This window comes from Pocillopora damicornis, chromosome 3 (genome assembly GCF_964200805.1).
Source record: "Pocillopora damicornis chromosome 3, jaPocDami1.2, whole genome shotgun sequence".
In the NCBI taxonomy this organism is placed as follows: domain Eukaryota; kingdom Metazoa; phylum Cnidaria; class Anthozoa; order Scleractinia; family Pocilloporidae; genus Pocillopora; species Pocillopora damicornis.
The window spans coordinates 31672586-31688270 of record NC_142672.1 but is presented as its reverse complement, the minus strand read 5'-3'; the positions used below and the strand labels follow the sequence as shown (position 1 = coordinate 31688270).

At 36.5% G+C, this 15685-nt stretch overlaps 1 protein-coding gene and 1 long non-coding RNA gene across 2 annotated transcripts in view; one reads left to right on the top strand and one right to left on the bottom strand.

Moving 5' to 3' along the window:
• LOC113666043 (uncharacterized) overlaps positions 1-15685 on the top strand; it is a 36717-nt gene that overhangs the window by 6328 nt on the left and 14704 nt on the right. The window contains exons 2-3 of the mRNA XM_027181796.2: positions 13770-14089; positions 14695-14859. Of these exons, the coding sequence (XP_027037597.2) occupies positions 13770-14089; positions 14695-14859 (485 nt within the window). The remainder of the gene's footprint in view (positions 1-13769; positions 14090-14694; positions 14860-15685) is intronic.
• LOC149049381 (uncharacterized) lies at positions 10529-13052 on the bottom strand. The gene is made up of 2 exons (XR_016184851.1): positions 12718-13052; positions 10529-12492 (listed from the first exon to the last, which is right to left on the bottom strand). It is a non-coding gene; the product is annotated as an uncharacterized LOC149049381 (long non-coding RNA).

Sequence of the window (15685 nt, the reverse complement as noted above, 5' to 3'; positions counted from 1 at the left end):
TTCGAAACCTTACAAAATTGAATCTTTTAAACTTACTCTGTGCTTAGATTTTTAAGCAGCTGGATCATTTGAGCCAGTTTAGTCACTCAAACCAGCAATACAATACTAGGCTAACTGGATAGTTTTAGGGTTAGGGTTAGGATTTTCAAGTAGGCACACGCAGTTGTGTGGATATTGTGGTACATGGAGTTTAGTAGAGTGTAGATTTTAGCAGTATTTGCCAGTGTTGACATATTTATAAAATTATGGTTCCAAAGTGCGTGTCACTGTTGAGAACCCAAGAAAATCATGAGAAAGTCGCCGATGGATTAGCCATAAAAATAAGCCCAACTCTGAGTCAATGCCAAACCAGAAGAAAGTTGTGAAACTCGCGCCAATGTAAAAAAAAAAAAAACAACTGAGGTTCGAAGTATGGGTCGCTAACATCCTATGAAAATCATGGGAAAGTCGAGGAGATTGGTCATGGTACCAACCAATGCCACTTTCCCATGAAAATCAAGAAACCTGTGGTAACTAGCCAACATATGCTAGAATGACAATCTTTAATAAAATTCATATCTAATAAGGATGTGTGAAATGGCCAATATCGCTCTTGGCCGAGATACTGGTTTGCCGTGTTTTGGCAGTTATTTTGGCGAATATGGTTAAAATCAAATCTGTGTAAAAACAGTAAAATCAACCAGTTATTGAGGTTCGTCAACATAGGGAGGGTCCTCTTAGTCTAGAGAAAAACTTCTGCCCACGGCTAAAGGCGTTAAATTAATAAATTGATATATCTGGGCGGCATATCAAACAGCAACACTAAACTTCTCCTTTCTCACAGCTTTTTCCCCTTAAACATCTTTGCTAGTTCCATTTTTTTTAAAGTAAAAACTCGTTTTGGAGGCATAAAGGTCCCTAAAGCAACGTTTCAAGATTTTATGGCGATCTTGTGAAAAACATGTAGTTCCAGCTAGTTTAGAGGGTTTTGGCAGCTATTTACACAAAAAGTGGGTAAAATCAGCCCAAATTTTACTGAGAAGACTGCGTTTTAGCTGGAATAAGTGTTTTCACATGGATTGTATCCCTATTTTGTTAAAGACATCGTGCTTTTGAATGTAAAATAGGCTGATTTTTGCAAAAAAAAAAAAAAAAAGTGTTTTTCAGGTCGAATTGAGCGCTTTTGTCAACTTTTGCGTAAAATTTGGCAAAAACTCGTGCGTTCTGCCGGATTTTGGTGTTTTTAGATAGATTTCATTGCAATTTTACGAAATACATGTAGTTTCAGCTAGTTTGCAGCGTTTTGGGCTTGAGACCGGCAAGAGTGATGGTAGACACTCTTAGCAGAGATAATTGTGCTAGCAGATATTAAAATTTCACCTGTAAAGACAATAAATTAATTGAACACAAGAAAAAGGAAACTTGATAAAAAAATTAGAATAATGGCGGGGAGAAAAGAGGGCTGCACTAAAGATTATGTACTTGTGTTCTTGAAGCTGAAAATTAACAAGGTTCCTAACAACTTTTGAAAATCACACAAATCCCAAGCTATATCCAGGGTTTTCTCTTGATAAAATTAACTCTTAAAACAAATTGGGATTTTACCTTGGTCCTTTTTTTTTACTTTTTATGTACATTATTTATGTATAAATAATGCTCCCCTGACCCTCCCCCAAATTTCCAGAACAAATGGAAACTCTTAAGAATGATCAAGCTTTACCTTATTATTTAAAATTTTTACATCTTGAATTATCAAGTTATCACAGAGGATTTCTTGGTACTTTAACCTGTTTAACACCCTAAAAGAAGTGCACATATATACTACACACAATCAGCCCAGTCAAAATGTGCCACAGCTGACAATTTGGCTGCCTGCCACAATATAGCTGCCGCTAACTTCACACTTTTCACACTTCCATTCAAGACAAGGTTCAGCCTCTGCTGCCTATTACTATCACCAGCTTGCCTTCCACTCAAAAACATTTTGACTGAGCTCATCCATACATACATACATAAGTGGGAGATTAGGTTACATGAGCGAACCTGCACTATTGAAAGAGATCAATGAATTACAATTCAAAGAAACATTGATAAATAAAATAAATCAATAGAAATGACAAAAATCAAACTAACAGCAGACAGTACTCTTTCAGCCTTCTGGACCTGAGCAGTGCAGTGATCTTCAACTAAGTGCTTAATTTGGACATAAAACCAGAACTTGGTATAGCTAAATATTATTATTTTTCTTTTAATATTCCCACTCCAGCTGATGTGTATTATTTGAATTACAAGTCTTATTAGCATGCAAAATCACCTACGGACAAGGCACACACTTTGGACATAAAACCAGAACTTGGTATAGCTAAATATTATTATTTTTCTTTTAATATTCCCACTCCAGCTGATGTGTATTATTTGAATTACAAGTCTTATTAGCATGCAAAATCACCTATGGACAAGGCACACACTTTGCACCAAAATAGCTTTGCATCAAGTACATTATCTAGTACATCATTACCATCTTCAGGTATTTCTAATTTACTTGTGAAAATCACACAAATCATAAGCTATATACAGCATACAATCAGCAGCAAATTATTAGAAAGGAATGCAGTAAATTTTAATAAGAATATTACTAAGTAGTTAAATAACAAATAGCCCAGTAAAATTGTGCCCGTTGCTGGGAATTTGGTTCTCAATAAAATTAGCTAAAATAGCCAATCTTGAGTTTTACTGCTCACTCAAAATGGGCTGGCAGCTTACAATTTGGCCGCCTACAATGAAGTACCTTCCGCTAACTTCACATTTTTCAGACTGCTTTTCAGGAAGAGGTTTGGCCAGCTTTTCTACTACTCAAAAACATTTTGACTGGGCTGTGCAAGTCTTACTAGCATATAAAAAGCACCTTCAGGTAGATTACAGCAAAGCAGACTTTGTACCAAATGCTCTGCATTAAGTACATCATTAACTTCTTCAAGTATTTCTAGTTTACTTGTGAAAATCCCACAAATCACAAGGTATATTACATTATACATTCCAGTTGACAAAGCAATCAAGGGTAATTTTTTCATAATGGATGCAATGATCTTCAGTATCAAGATTATTTGGTACCTAAATAGTAAAATGTTCGAGAGAAGAAATAATCATAAACATTTTTTCTTTCTCATCAGCATCGACTTCCAAAAGTAATGGATAATGACCACTTAAAACAAAGAAGAAATAAATCAAATTTGTGATTTCACAGGGCTTCAATACGAAACAACTATACATATCTTTTATTTCCTACCACTTACAAGTGGCAGGAATGGCTGAAATGGCCTTCACGTGAACACAACAGAATCCTATGCGTGTGTAACCATGTAGAACTATTTATTCGGTATCGAAATTACATCCCAAATGTCATGATATTTGACTGAAACTCAGCTTACCCATCTTTCGTTTAGACTTCGAAACTTGCTGCTTTTTACCACCGTTTCAATGTTTTCTTGTTGTTCAAAAGGTGGTAGGGCCATTGCAGACCGTGATTTTTTTTACTTGAGAACCAGATCACAACACCCAAGCCTTTTCACGCTAAATATTAAACTACTGAGATTTCCTTCGCCGCCGTAAGCCGCCATTTTATCTTTCCCTGAATACTAGTTCCCAAGCTTCGAGCCCGAAGGTCTCAGACATGCACTGAAATTATGATATTCGTTATTTCAGGGCCAATTTAGAAATAACGGTAATCGTTATCTTGGTGTCGAGATCATGCTGATCACAACTGAACGCACATTTACCCCTTTCCTCCGCCATCTTGAATGTTGTAAGACAGTGGAACCGAGTCCTTCTCTTTATTTAACACGTGTAAAGAGCATTGGTAAAGAGTGCCACGAAATTACTATATCCATAAATTTGGTGCCAATTTAGAAATAACGATAATCGTAATTTCGGTCTCGAGATCATGTTGGACTGTCATGAGTCAACATGATCTCGAGACCGAAATTACGATTATCGTTATTTCTAAATTGGCACCAAATTTATGGATATAGTAATTTCGTGGCACTCTTTACCAATGCTCTTTACCGTGTTAAATAAAGAGAAGGACTCGGTTCCACTGTCTCACAACATTCAAGATGGCGGAGGAAAGGGGTAAATGTGCGTTCAGTTGTGATGATCTCGACACCAAGATAACGATTACCCTTATTTCTAAATTGGCCCTGAAATAACGAATATCATAATTTCAGTGCATGTCTGAGACCTTCGGGCTCGAAGCTTGGGAACTAGTATTCAGGGAAAGATAAAATGGCGGCTTACGGCGGCGAAGGAAATCTCAGTAGTTTAATATTTAGCGTGAAAAGGCTTGGGTGTTGTGATCTGGTTCTCAAGTAAAAAAAAATCACGGTCTGCAATGGCCCTACCACCTTTTGAGCAACAAGAAAACATTGAAACGGTGGTAAAAAGCAGCAAGTTTCGAAGTCTAAACGAAAGATGGGTAAGCTGAGTTTCAGTCAAATATCATGACATTTGGGATGTAATTTCGATACCGAATAAATAGTTCTACATGGTTACACACGCATAGGATTCTGTTGTGTTCACGTGAAGGCCATTTCAGCCATTCCTGCCACTTGTAAGTGGTAGGAAATAAAAGATATGTATAGTTGTTTCGTATTGAAGCCCTGTGAAATCACAAATTTGATTTATTTCTTCTTTGTTTTAAGTGGTCATTATCCATTACTTTTGGAAGTCGATGCAGATGAGAAAGAAAAAATGTTTATGATTATTTCTTCTCTCGAACATTTTACTATTTAGGTACCAAATAATCTTGATACTGAAGATCATTGCATCCATTATGAAAAAATTACCCTTGATTGCTTTGTCAACTGGAATGTATAATGTAATATACCTTGTGATTTGTGGGATTTTCACAAGTAAACTAGAAATACTTGAAGAAGTTAATGATGTACTTAATGCAGAGCATTTGGTACAAAGTCTGCTTTGCTGTAATCTACCTGAAGGTGCTTTTTATATGCTAGTAAGACTTGCACAGCCCAGTCAAAATGTTTTTGAGTAGTAGAAAAGCTGGCCAAACCTCTTCCTGAAAAGCAGTCTGAAAAATGTGAAGTTATCGGAAGGTACTTCATTGTAGGCGGCCAAATTGTAAGCTGCCAGCCCATTTTGAGTGAGCAGTAAAACTCAAGATTGGCTATTTTAGCTAATTTTATTGAGAACCAAATTCCCGGCAACGGGCACAATTTTACTGGGCTATTTGTTATTTAACTACTTAGTAATATTCTTATTAAAATTTACTGCATTCCTTTCTAATAATTTGCTGCTGATTGTATGCTGTATATAGCTTATGATTTGTGTGATTTTCACAAGTAAATTAGAAATACCTGAAGATGGTAATGATGTACTAGATAATGTACTTGATGCAAAGCTATTTTGGTGCAAAGTGTGTGCCTTGTCCGTAGGTGATTTTGCATGCTAATAAGACTTGTAATTCAAATAATACACATCAGCTGGAGTGGGAATATTAAAAGAAAAATAATAATATTTAGCTATACCAAGTTCTGGTTTTATGTCCAAAGTGTGTGCCTTGTCCGTAGGTGATTTTGCATGCTAATAAGACTTGTAATTCAAATAATACACATCAGCTGGAGTGGGAATATTAAAAGAAAAATAATAATATTTAGCTATACCAAGTTCTGGTTTTATGTCCAAATTAAGCACTTAGTTGAAGATCACTGCACTGCTCAGGTCCAGAAGGCTGAAAGAGTACTGTATGCTGTTAGTTTGATTTTTGTCATTTCTATTGATTTATTTTATTTATCAATGTTTCTTTGAATTGTAATTCATTGATCTCTTTCAAAAGTGCAGGTTCGCTCATGTAACCTAATCTCCCGCTTATGTATGTATGTATGGATGAGCTCAGTCAAAATGTTTTTGAGTGGAAGGCAAGCTGGTGATAGTAATAGGCAGCAGAGGCTGAACCTTGTCTTGAATGGAAGTGTGAAAAGTGTGAAGTTAGCGGCAGCTATATTGTGGCAGGCAGCCAAATTGTCAGCTGTGGCACATTTTGACTGGGCTGATTGTGTGTAGTATGTATGTGCACTTCTTTTAGGGTGTTAAACAGGTTAAAGTACCAAGAAATCCTCTGTGATAACTTGATAATTCAAGATGTAAAAATTTTAAATAATAAGGTAAAGCTTGATCATTCTTAAGAGTTTCCATTTGTTCTGGAAATTTGGGGGAGGGTCAGGGGAGCATTATTTATACATAAATAATGTACATAAAAAGTAAAAAAAAAGGACCAAGGTAAAATCCCAATTTGTTTTAAGAGTTAATTTTATCAAGAGAAAACCCTGGATATAGCTTGGGATTTGTGTGATTTTCAAAAGTTGTTAGGAACCTTGTTAATTTTCAGCTTCAAGAACACAAGTACATAATCTTTAGTGCAGCCCTCTTTTCTCCCCGCCATTATTCTAATTTTTTTATCAAGTTTCCTTTTTCTTGTGTTCAATTAATTTATTGTCTTTACAGGTGAAATTTTAATATCTGCTAGCACAATTATCTCTGCTAAGAGTGTCTACCATCACTCTTGCCGGTCTCAATCCCAAAACGCTGCAAACTAGCTGAAACTACATGTATTTCGTAAAATTGCAATGAAATCTATCTAAAAACACCAAAATCCGGCAGAACGCACGAGTTTTTGCCAAATTTTACGCAAAAGTTGACAAAAGCGCTCAATTCGACCTGAAAAACACTTTTTTTTTTTTTTTTTGCAAAAATCAGCCTATTTTACATTCAAAAGCACGATGTCTTTAACAAAATAGGGATACAATCTGTGTGAAAACACTTATTCCAGCTAAAACGCAGTCTTCTCAGTAAAATTTGGGCTGATTTTACCCACTTTTTGTGTAAATAGCTGCCAAAACCCTCTAAACTAGCTGGAACTACATGTTTTTCACAAGATCGCCATAAAATCTTGAAACGTTGCTTTAGGGACCTTTATGCCTCCAAAACGAGTTTTTACTTTAAAAAAAATGGAATTAGCAAAGATGTTAAAGGGGAAAAAGCTGTGAGAAAGGAGAAGTTTAGTGTTGCTGTTTGATATGCCGCCCAGATATATCAATTTATTAATTTAACGCCTTTAGCCGTGGGCAGAAGTTTTTCTCTAGACTAAGAGGACCCTCCCTATGTTGACGAACCTCAATAACTGGTTGATTTTACTGTTTTTACACAGATTTGATTTTAACCATATTCGCCAAAATAACTGCCAAAACACGGCAAACCAGTATCTCGGCCAAGAGCGATATTGGCCATTTCACACATCCTTATTAGATATGAATTTTATTAAAGATTGTCATTCTAGCATATGTTGGCTAGTTACCACAGGTTTCTTGATTTTCATGGGAAAGTGGCATTGGTTGGTACCATGACCAATCTCCTCGACTTTCCCATGATTTTCATAGGATGTTAGCGACCCATACTTCGAACCTCAGTTGTTGTTTTTTTTTTTACATTGGCGCGAGTTTCACAACTTTCTTGTGGTTTGGCATTGACTCAGAGTTGGGCTTATTTTTATGGCTAATCCATCGGCGACTTTCTCATGATTTTCTTGGGTTCTCAACAGTGACACGCACTTTGGAACCATAATTTTATAAATATGTCAACACTGGCAAATACTGCTAAAATCTACACTCTACTAAACTCCATGTACCACAATATCCACACAACTGCGTGTGCCTACTTGAAAATCCTAACCCTAACCCTAAAACTATCCAGTTAGCCTAGTATTGTATTGCTGGTTTGAGTGACTAAACTGGCTCAAATGATCCAGCTGCTTAAAAATCTAAGCACAGAGTAAGTTTAAAAGATTCAATTTTGTAAGGTTTCGAAACAGTTCCAAAATTAACATGCACATAGCTCAGTGTAAAACATCGAAGCTTCTAGGACTTCTTATGATTCCTACGAACGTACACACCTAATGCACGTCAATTTGCCTTTGTTGTCCTCGAACGATCACGTCTTCATGGTAACGTGGTGTAAGAACTGTACAGCACTTTATAAATATATGTTTTACTTGACGGTAAAAGTTTGAATCCGTACAAGGAAACGTAACGGAAACAGGCGATGATAATATTCCGTTGACAGAAATGCAACGGAAACGTGTCGTCATATTTCCGTTCAGGAATCATAACGGAAACATAACAGGTCCAAGGAAGAAGTGAATGATGTGGAAACATAGAGTTTCATTTTTCCGAATTACGGAATCATGCTATTTCGTCCTGTGCTCACTCTAACTCTGTGCTATCCTAAACCTAACCCAAACCCCAAACCAATCCTAAGCTATGGTAAAGGGTTTAAGTCAGGGTTGAGGATAGGGTTAGGGCAGGAGCCCATTACCTGGTTAGGGTTAGAGTTTGGGTTGCTTCGGGTCAGAGGGGTTTAGTGTTACAATCAGGGTTAGGGCTAGGGTAAAATTATGCTTAGAGTTAGCGGGGTTTAGTGTTAGAATTAGGGTTAAGGCTAGGATGAGGCTATGCCTAGGGTTGGCGTTAATATTTTTCTACAAGCATTCAATTGCAGGGTTTTTGGTATTGTGTTTGTAAATTTCAGTAACTACTTGAAAGTTTACTGAAAAACAAACGATAGGCCGACTGGTACACTTACAGGATAGATAGAGAAGGTTGGGGTTAGGGTTAGGGTTAGAGGGTCTGCGGTTGAGGTTAGGGCTAGGGTGAAGGTTTGGGGTTAGGGTTTGGGGGCAGGGTTAGTGTTTAGGGTAAGGGTGTAAGCCTCTTCAAAAATATTTTTAAGAAGATTTTGTCACCTTTTTCACTTAAATAACCACCTGAAGAATTTTGACCAGTTAGATTATTTGAAGCGGTTGGATTAATTTTGATTGGGGTTTAATAACTTTTAGTAGTTGGATGGTTATTTTTACCAGTTGAACCACTGTAATATGCTGGATCTTTTTAACTAATGTTACCATCCTTACCTGAATTATTTGAACCAATTTCACTGGTTACACATGCATTATCCAGTTAGACCATTTCAACTGGTTGGATTATTTAAACCAGTTTGTCCATTTTAGATATTGGCATCATTTTATCAAGTTGGATCATGTTAACCAGTCGCACCATTTTACTAAGTGAGATCGTTTCTTCCGATTGGACCATGTCACGTATTTAAAATCTTTTCACCGTTTAAACCATTTTATCTTGTTTTGGCTGGTTGGACCATGTTAACCAGTTGCATCATTTTGACTGGAGTGAAAAGTTCCGTTCTTAACCCGAGCCCTAACCCTAACCCGGGGTTAGGGTTAGGGTTAGGATAGCTCGCAGCTAGAGTTAGGGCTTGGGTAGGGTGGGATTATGATTAGGCTGAGGGTCACAATTTTTTCTGAAAACATCCAATTTTTTTTGGTATTGTGTTTGGCTCTAAACTTTAACAACTACTTGAAAGTTTGCTTGAAATCAAAATATACCATTTTTTGCCAAAATAACTGCCAAAATGCGCAATTCGGGCCTTTTTATCAATTTACACTTGGTTTAAGCTTGGTTTTTGTGTTTTCCCACAGACTCTTAAACTATTTAGCTGAGAACATTTTTTGCAGCGTTTTTAAAACTGAAATAAGCTTATTTTTGCAAAAAAAAACAAACGTGTTTTTCTGTCGAATTTAGTGTTTTTGTCAACTTTAGCGAAAAATTTTGCAAAAATCGTACATTTCTGCCGTATTTTAGAGTTTTTAGACAGATTTCGTCGCGATCTTGTGAAAAACATGTAGTTTCAAGCTAGTTTTCAGTGTTTTGGCAGTTATCTTGTCAAAAAATGGGTAAGTCAGCGCAATTGTTTTTTTTTTGGTTTTTAAGGTTTTGTTTGCCCAAATTTTACTGAGAACACTGTGTGTTAGCTTGTCTCCATTGTTTTTTCGCAGATTCTATCGCTGTTTTGCTGAAAACATAACGTTTCAGCTTGTTTGCATCGTTTTTGGTCGTGAAATAAGCTAATTTTTGCAAAAGGAAAAAAACCTGTTTTTCAGCCCAAATTGACATAAAGGATACAGAAGAACATTTGCTTATTGCCTTTTTTTTTTGTCCTTACTCATGAAGTTGATTTTGGCATTTCAAACAAAAACTCTGCTAGAGCATTAATTGAATGACATATCATGCCCTTACTTTGAAGCAAGAACACTTTTTTTTTAATTCAGAAAAATACCTTTTTATTTTTTTTTAAGGACTGCTGGATATAACCTGTACAACCAAGATGAATTTACATTCATTATTTGTCATAACTTACACTAAATTAGAAATTCAAGTATGAAATGAGGGTACTAGCCCTTTAATAGTGTTCAAAATTTCCATATGCAGGGGTACTTGTGGCTACTGGAGAAGAATCAGTCTTTAACCCTTCAACCCCCCCCCCCCCCCAAGGGAGATAATAAGTACAGATATCCTCTTCCCTAGGGGCAACTAGCTCAAAAGTGAGTGATCTCAAGGGCCCTCCAAAAACGTTTTCTACAGCAATAACTAAGCTCTACAGAAGCACATTATGCAGACAAAAGGTGTAAGAGAATCAATGAATTCTTTAATTCTTGGTCCCTCCCAGGCCAACCTATTGTACAAATCTCATGACATCTGTTCCAGTTTCATCAGTCAATTTTTCAAGCTTCAAGCTTTTCCTGCAATTATGTACTTGTTCTTGAAGCTGAAAACTAACAAGGTTCCTGTAAATTAAGTTTACATAACAACCTAACAATTTGTGAAAATCACACAAATCCCAAGCTATATCCAGAATTATGCTCTTAATAAAATAAACTTTTAAAGCAAATTGGGATTTTGCCCTAGTTCTTTTTATTTTTTTGTTACTTTTTAAATACATTTGTATAAATAATGCTCCCCTAACTCTCCCCAAAACTTTTAGAACAGATGCAAACTCTTAAGAATGATCAAGCTTTACCTTATTATTAAAAATTTTTTACATCTTAGACTACCAAGTTATCACAGAGGTTTTTTTCAGTACTTTGACCTGTTTAACACCTAAAAAGAAGAACACATACATAACACACACAATCAGCCAGGTCAAAATGTGCTGCAGCCAACAATTTGGCCACCTACAATGAAATAGCTGCCAATTTCACACATGTCAGACTTCTATTCAGGACAAGATTTGGCCTCTGCTGCCTATTACTATTGCCAGCTTGCCTGCCACTCAAAATTTCAACTGAGATTGTACATACATACATGTGGGATTAGGTTACACGAGCGAACCTGCACTATTGAAAGAGGTCAATGAATTATAACTCAAAGAAACATTGATAAATAAAATAAATCAATAGAAATGACAAAAATTAAACTAACAGCAGACAGCACTTTTTTGGCCTTCGGGGCCTCATCAGTGCAGTGATCTTCAACTAAGTGCTTAATTTGGATATAAAACCAAAACTTGTTATGGTTAAATATTATTATTTTTCTTTCAATATTCCCATTCCAGCTGATGTATATTATTTGAATAACAAATCTTATTAGCATGTTAAAATCACCTGAGGACAAGGCATACACTTTGTGCCAAAATTGCTTTGCATCAAGTACGTTATCTAGTACATCATTACCATCTTCAGGTATTTCTAATTTACTCTTGAAAATCACACAAATCATAAGCTATATACAGCATACAATTGGCAGCAAATTATTAAAAAGGAATGCAGTAATCTTTAATAATAAGAGTAGCTAAATAACAAATAGCCTAGTCAAAATGTGCCGGTAACCAGGGATTTGGCTTTCCACACAGAACATTTGTTAGGTGTCTAGTCTGGACAAGGTTTGGTCTCTACCTTCTGTTACTATAGCCAGCTTGCCTACTTCTAAAAAACGTTTTGACTAAGCTGAAAAAAATGTTTGAGAGAAAAATGGCCACAACAAGCCCACTTACTGCAAAATAAGAAACATAAAAGTAACACTTCAAATTAATACAGAATATAAGCCTTGCAGGATTTGGCTCTCAATAAAATTAGTTAAAATAGCCGATCTTGAGTTTAACTACTCACTCAAAATGGGCTGACAGCCTGCAATTTGGCCACCTACAATGAAGTATCTTCCACTGACTTCACACCTTTCAGACTGCTTTTCAGGATGAGGTTTGGCCTCTGCTGCCTATAATTACAACAGCCAGCTTGACTACTACTAAAGAACATTTTGACTGGGCTGTGCAAGTGTTACTAGCATATAAAAAGCACCTTCAGGTAGATTACAGCAAAGCAGACTTTGTACCAAAACACTTTGCATTAAGTACATCATTACCCTCTACAGGTATTTCTAGTTTACATGTGAAAATCCCACAAATCACAAGGTATATTACATCATACATGTTGACAAAGCAATCAGGGGTACATTTTTCATAATAGGATGCAATGGTCTTCAGTATCAAGATTATTTGGTACCTAAATAGTAAAATGTTCGAGAGAAGAAATAATCATAAACATTTTTTCTTTCTCATCAGTATCGACTTCCAAAAGTAATGGATAATGACCACCTAAAACAAAGAAGAAATAAATCAAATTTGTGATTTCACAGGGCTTCAATACAAAACAACTATACATATCTTTTATTTCCTACCACTTACAAGTGGCAGGAATGGCTGAAATGGCCTTCACGTGAACACAACAGAATCCTATGCGTGTATAACCATGTAGAACTATTTATTCGGTATCGAAATTACATCCCAAATGTCATGATATTTGACTGAAACTCAGCTTACCCATCTTTCGTTTAGACTTCGAAACTTGCTGCTTTTTACCACCATTTCAATGTTTCCTTGTTGTTCAAAAGGTGGTAGGGCCATTGCAGACCGTGATTTTTTTTTTACTTGAGAACCAGATCACAACACCCAAGCCTTTTCACGCTAAAATATTAAACTACTGAGATTTCCTTCGCCGCCATTTTATCTTTCCCTGAATACTAGTTCCTAAGCTTCGAGCCCGAAGGTCTCAGACATGCACTGAAATTATGATATTCGTTATTTCAGGGCCAATTTAGAAATAACGATAATCGTTATCTTGGTGTCGAGATCATGCTGATCACAACTGAACGCACATTTACCCCTTTCCTCCGCCATCTTGAATGTTGTAAGACAGTGGAACCGAGTCCTTCTCTTTATTTAACACGTGTAAAGAGCATTGGTAAAGAGTGCCACGAAATTACTATATCCATAAATTTGGTGCCAATTTAGAAATAACGATAATCGTAATTTCGGTCTCGAGATCATGTTGCATGAGTCGACTTAAACCTTTTGGTTGCTTCCCGTATGGTCGCGGGACATAGCTTGGCCTGGGCTCTTGCGCCAATAAATTGTGGTCTGAAATAATATCAGCTGGGATTTTTGCAAATTCTTTGCTTCATCGTGTATTCGTAGATCAAAGTGCCAGTGCTTGACCACTGCACGAAACAATGATGATGATAATAATAATAATAATAATAGTGATAATGATAATAATAATAATAATAATAATAATAATAATAATAATCACGATTTACTTTTCGCTTAAGTTCCAAAGTTCTGATTTAAGAGATTACAATTTAAGAAAATAAAAAAATAAAGCTGATTACACCACAGTCATAAAGTAAACGCCCGTTTAGAAAGATACATCTTAAAGTTTCTTTTAAAATTACTTAAGAGGAACTTTTCTGAAAGGCTTTGTCACCATATGTTTTTTAGCTGGAGATTGGTATAAATAAAACTTGTTGTGAAGTAGATGTGAGGGGGGTAGCTAATGTTTGTGTTTGTTCGCCACATTTGGATTTTTTTTTCAGCCAAACCCTGCAATTTCGACTTTGAAAATGGGATAGGTGGCTGGATAAGGAGCGGTACAGCTTTTAATAATCAGCCGACATACGGCGATAACCCTACGGCGCGCTTGAAAGAGTCTGCAAACCAACAGGGCAACTGGTGGATTGGAACATTTGAAAATCGTCCATCTATTGATACACCCGCGGGACACGCTCAAGACGATGCTCCTCAGGGATATCTCACTTCCCCGTCCTTTAAGATCAACATAAAAAGTGTTGACTTTCTTGTCGGTGGAGGTTGTGACATTAACATAGTTCGAGTAGAACTAGTTGTCGGGATTCAGGTAAGCGAAAATACCTCTCAAATACCTCTGATAGCTTTCTCAGGTTAATGAAGCGTTATTCAAAAGTGCTGAAGATAGTCGTTTTCAGGACTAGCTACCATTCCATGGACGATCGTGAAATTCCCTTGCCCTCACGAACCATTCATAAGATGACATGTCATGATACTTGTTGGCTGATTTTTAGCTTTGGGAATACAGATGCAATAGATTATCTGCGGATTTTATCGATATGCTCCAAATTTGCACAAATGGTTTGATCCTTATTCCTCCTTTTGGGAGCAATAGGGATCGCACGTTAGATTCGAACCACTTGTCTAGGACAAGATACTTTACTGTCCCAGTGTCTCCTTCTAACTTAAAAACAAAATTGACCCAGCGAGAATCTGTGTGAATGAGGTTCTAAAGCAAAAATCTTTCATCTTTTCCACGCTGTTGAAACAACTTGGCCTTCTCGCAATGTTAACGCCATCTGTGCGGTCCTTTGACAGCTAGGAAAGAAGTAAAATGTTTTTGATGTAAGTATGACAAGCTTTGCAACCCTTGTCAAGGTTTTTTGATACAACCTATTGTGCTGTCTACGACAAATTTTTCTTTATACATTTTAGGTTGTCAAAACTGTCACTGGTACTTGCTCTGAGACCATGAACCGTGCGACTTGGGATATTGAGCAATTTATTGGTCAAATTGCACATGTCAGACTTGTTGACGCTGGCTCCTCGGCCTGGCATCACATCAATTTCGATGATCTTAAAGGAGACATTAGCTGTGAATAATAACTCATGATCTGTCCAGTCAGATATTAAATAAGCCAGCTGAGATCATCTGCTATTGCACATAGCACTCCAAAAGTTACAAATAACCTTCTGAGTAGCTTTATTTCTTAATGCAATTATTTGTATCGCAGGCCGACGGCCTTTTATACTTCCTATGATAGGAATGGCTTACCTTTTTTTTGCATCTAAGCTAACAGCCGAGAGTGAAAAGTTGAAAACTCGGCCCCCATTCCAAGGTAAACGGAAACAATAATATCAGAAAAAAGGGCACTGTGATTTTTGGTAAACAGGAATCATACACGTCCTTCGAAAAAAACCTCTTCACTTCTATTAATTAAGTATGTTTTCGCTCAGGATGTCGAAAAATTACAAATTTACTATTTTTTTTCACGGGTATTCTCACTGTGACAACGGAAGTACATTCATCTTTATTCTCAATCGAGCCAGACCAAAATATGTGTGGTCAGTGTTTTTCGAAAAAATACGTTTTCAGTGTTTGGTTCATGTTGTTTTTCATTTAGAGATTCGTTATTTAAAAATAAATGAAAACTTGGTTTTGCTTTCAACACGCATGCTCTTTAATTAACAACTAGGAAGGCCTTGAATTCTTCCTAACTCCCATATACTACCTGCTGGCAGTTTGTCTTATTAACATAACTTTGGGTGATTAAGGAGAATTAAACCAGATTTCAGAGTCTTAGCAGAATGTTGCGAATTTTTATGTTTGTTGATTTCTTGTATTAGTTTTTCATGTGCCAACTTGTTCGGTCTGGGTTAAACTTAAGTCTGTGGCAAATATAGCCAAGGAGAGGATCCTCTGAAG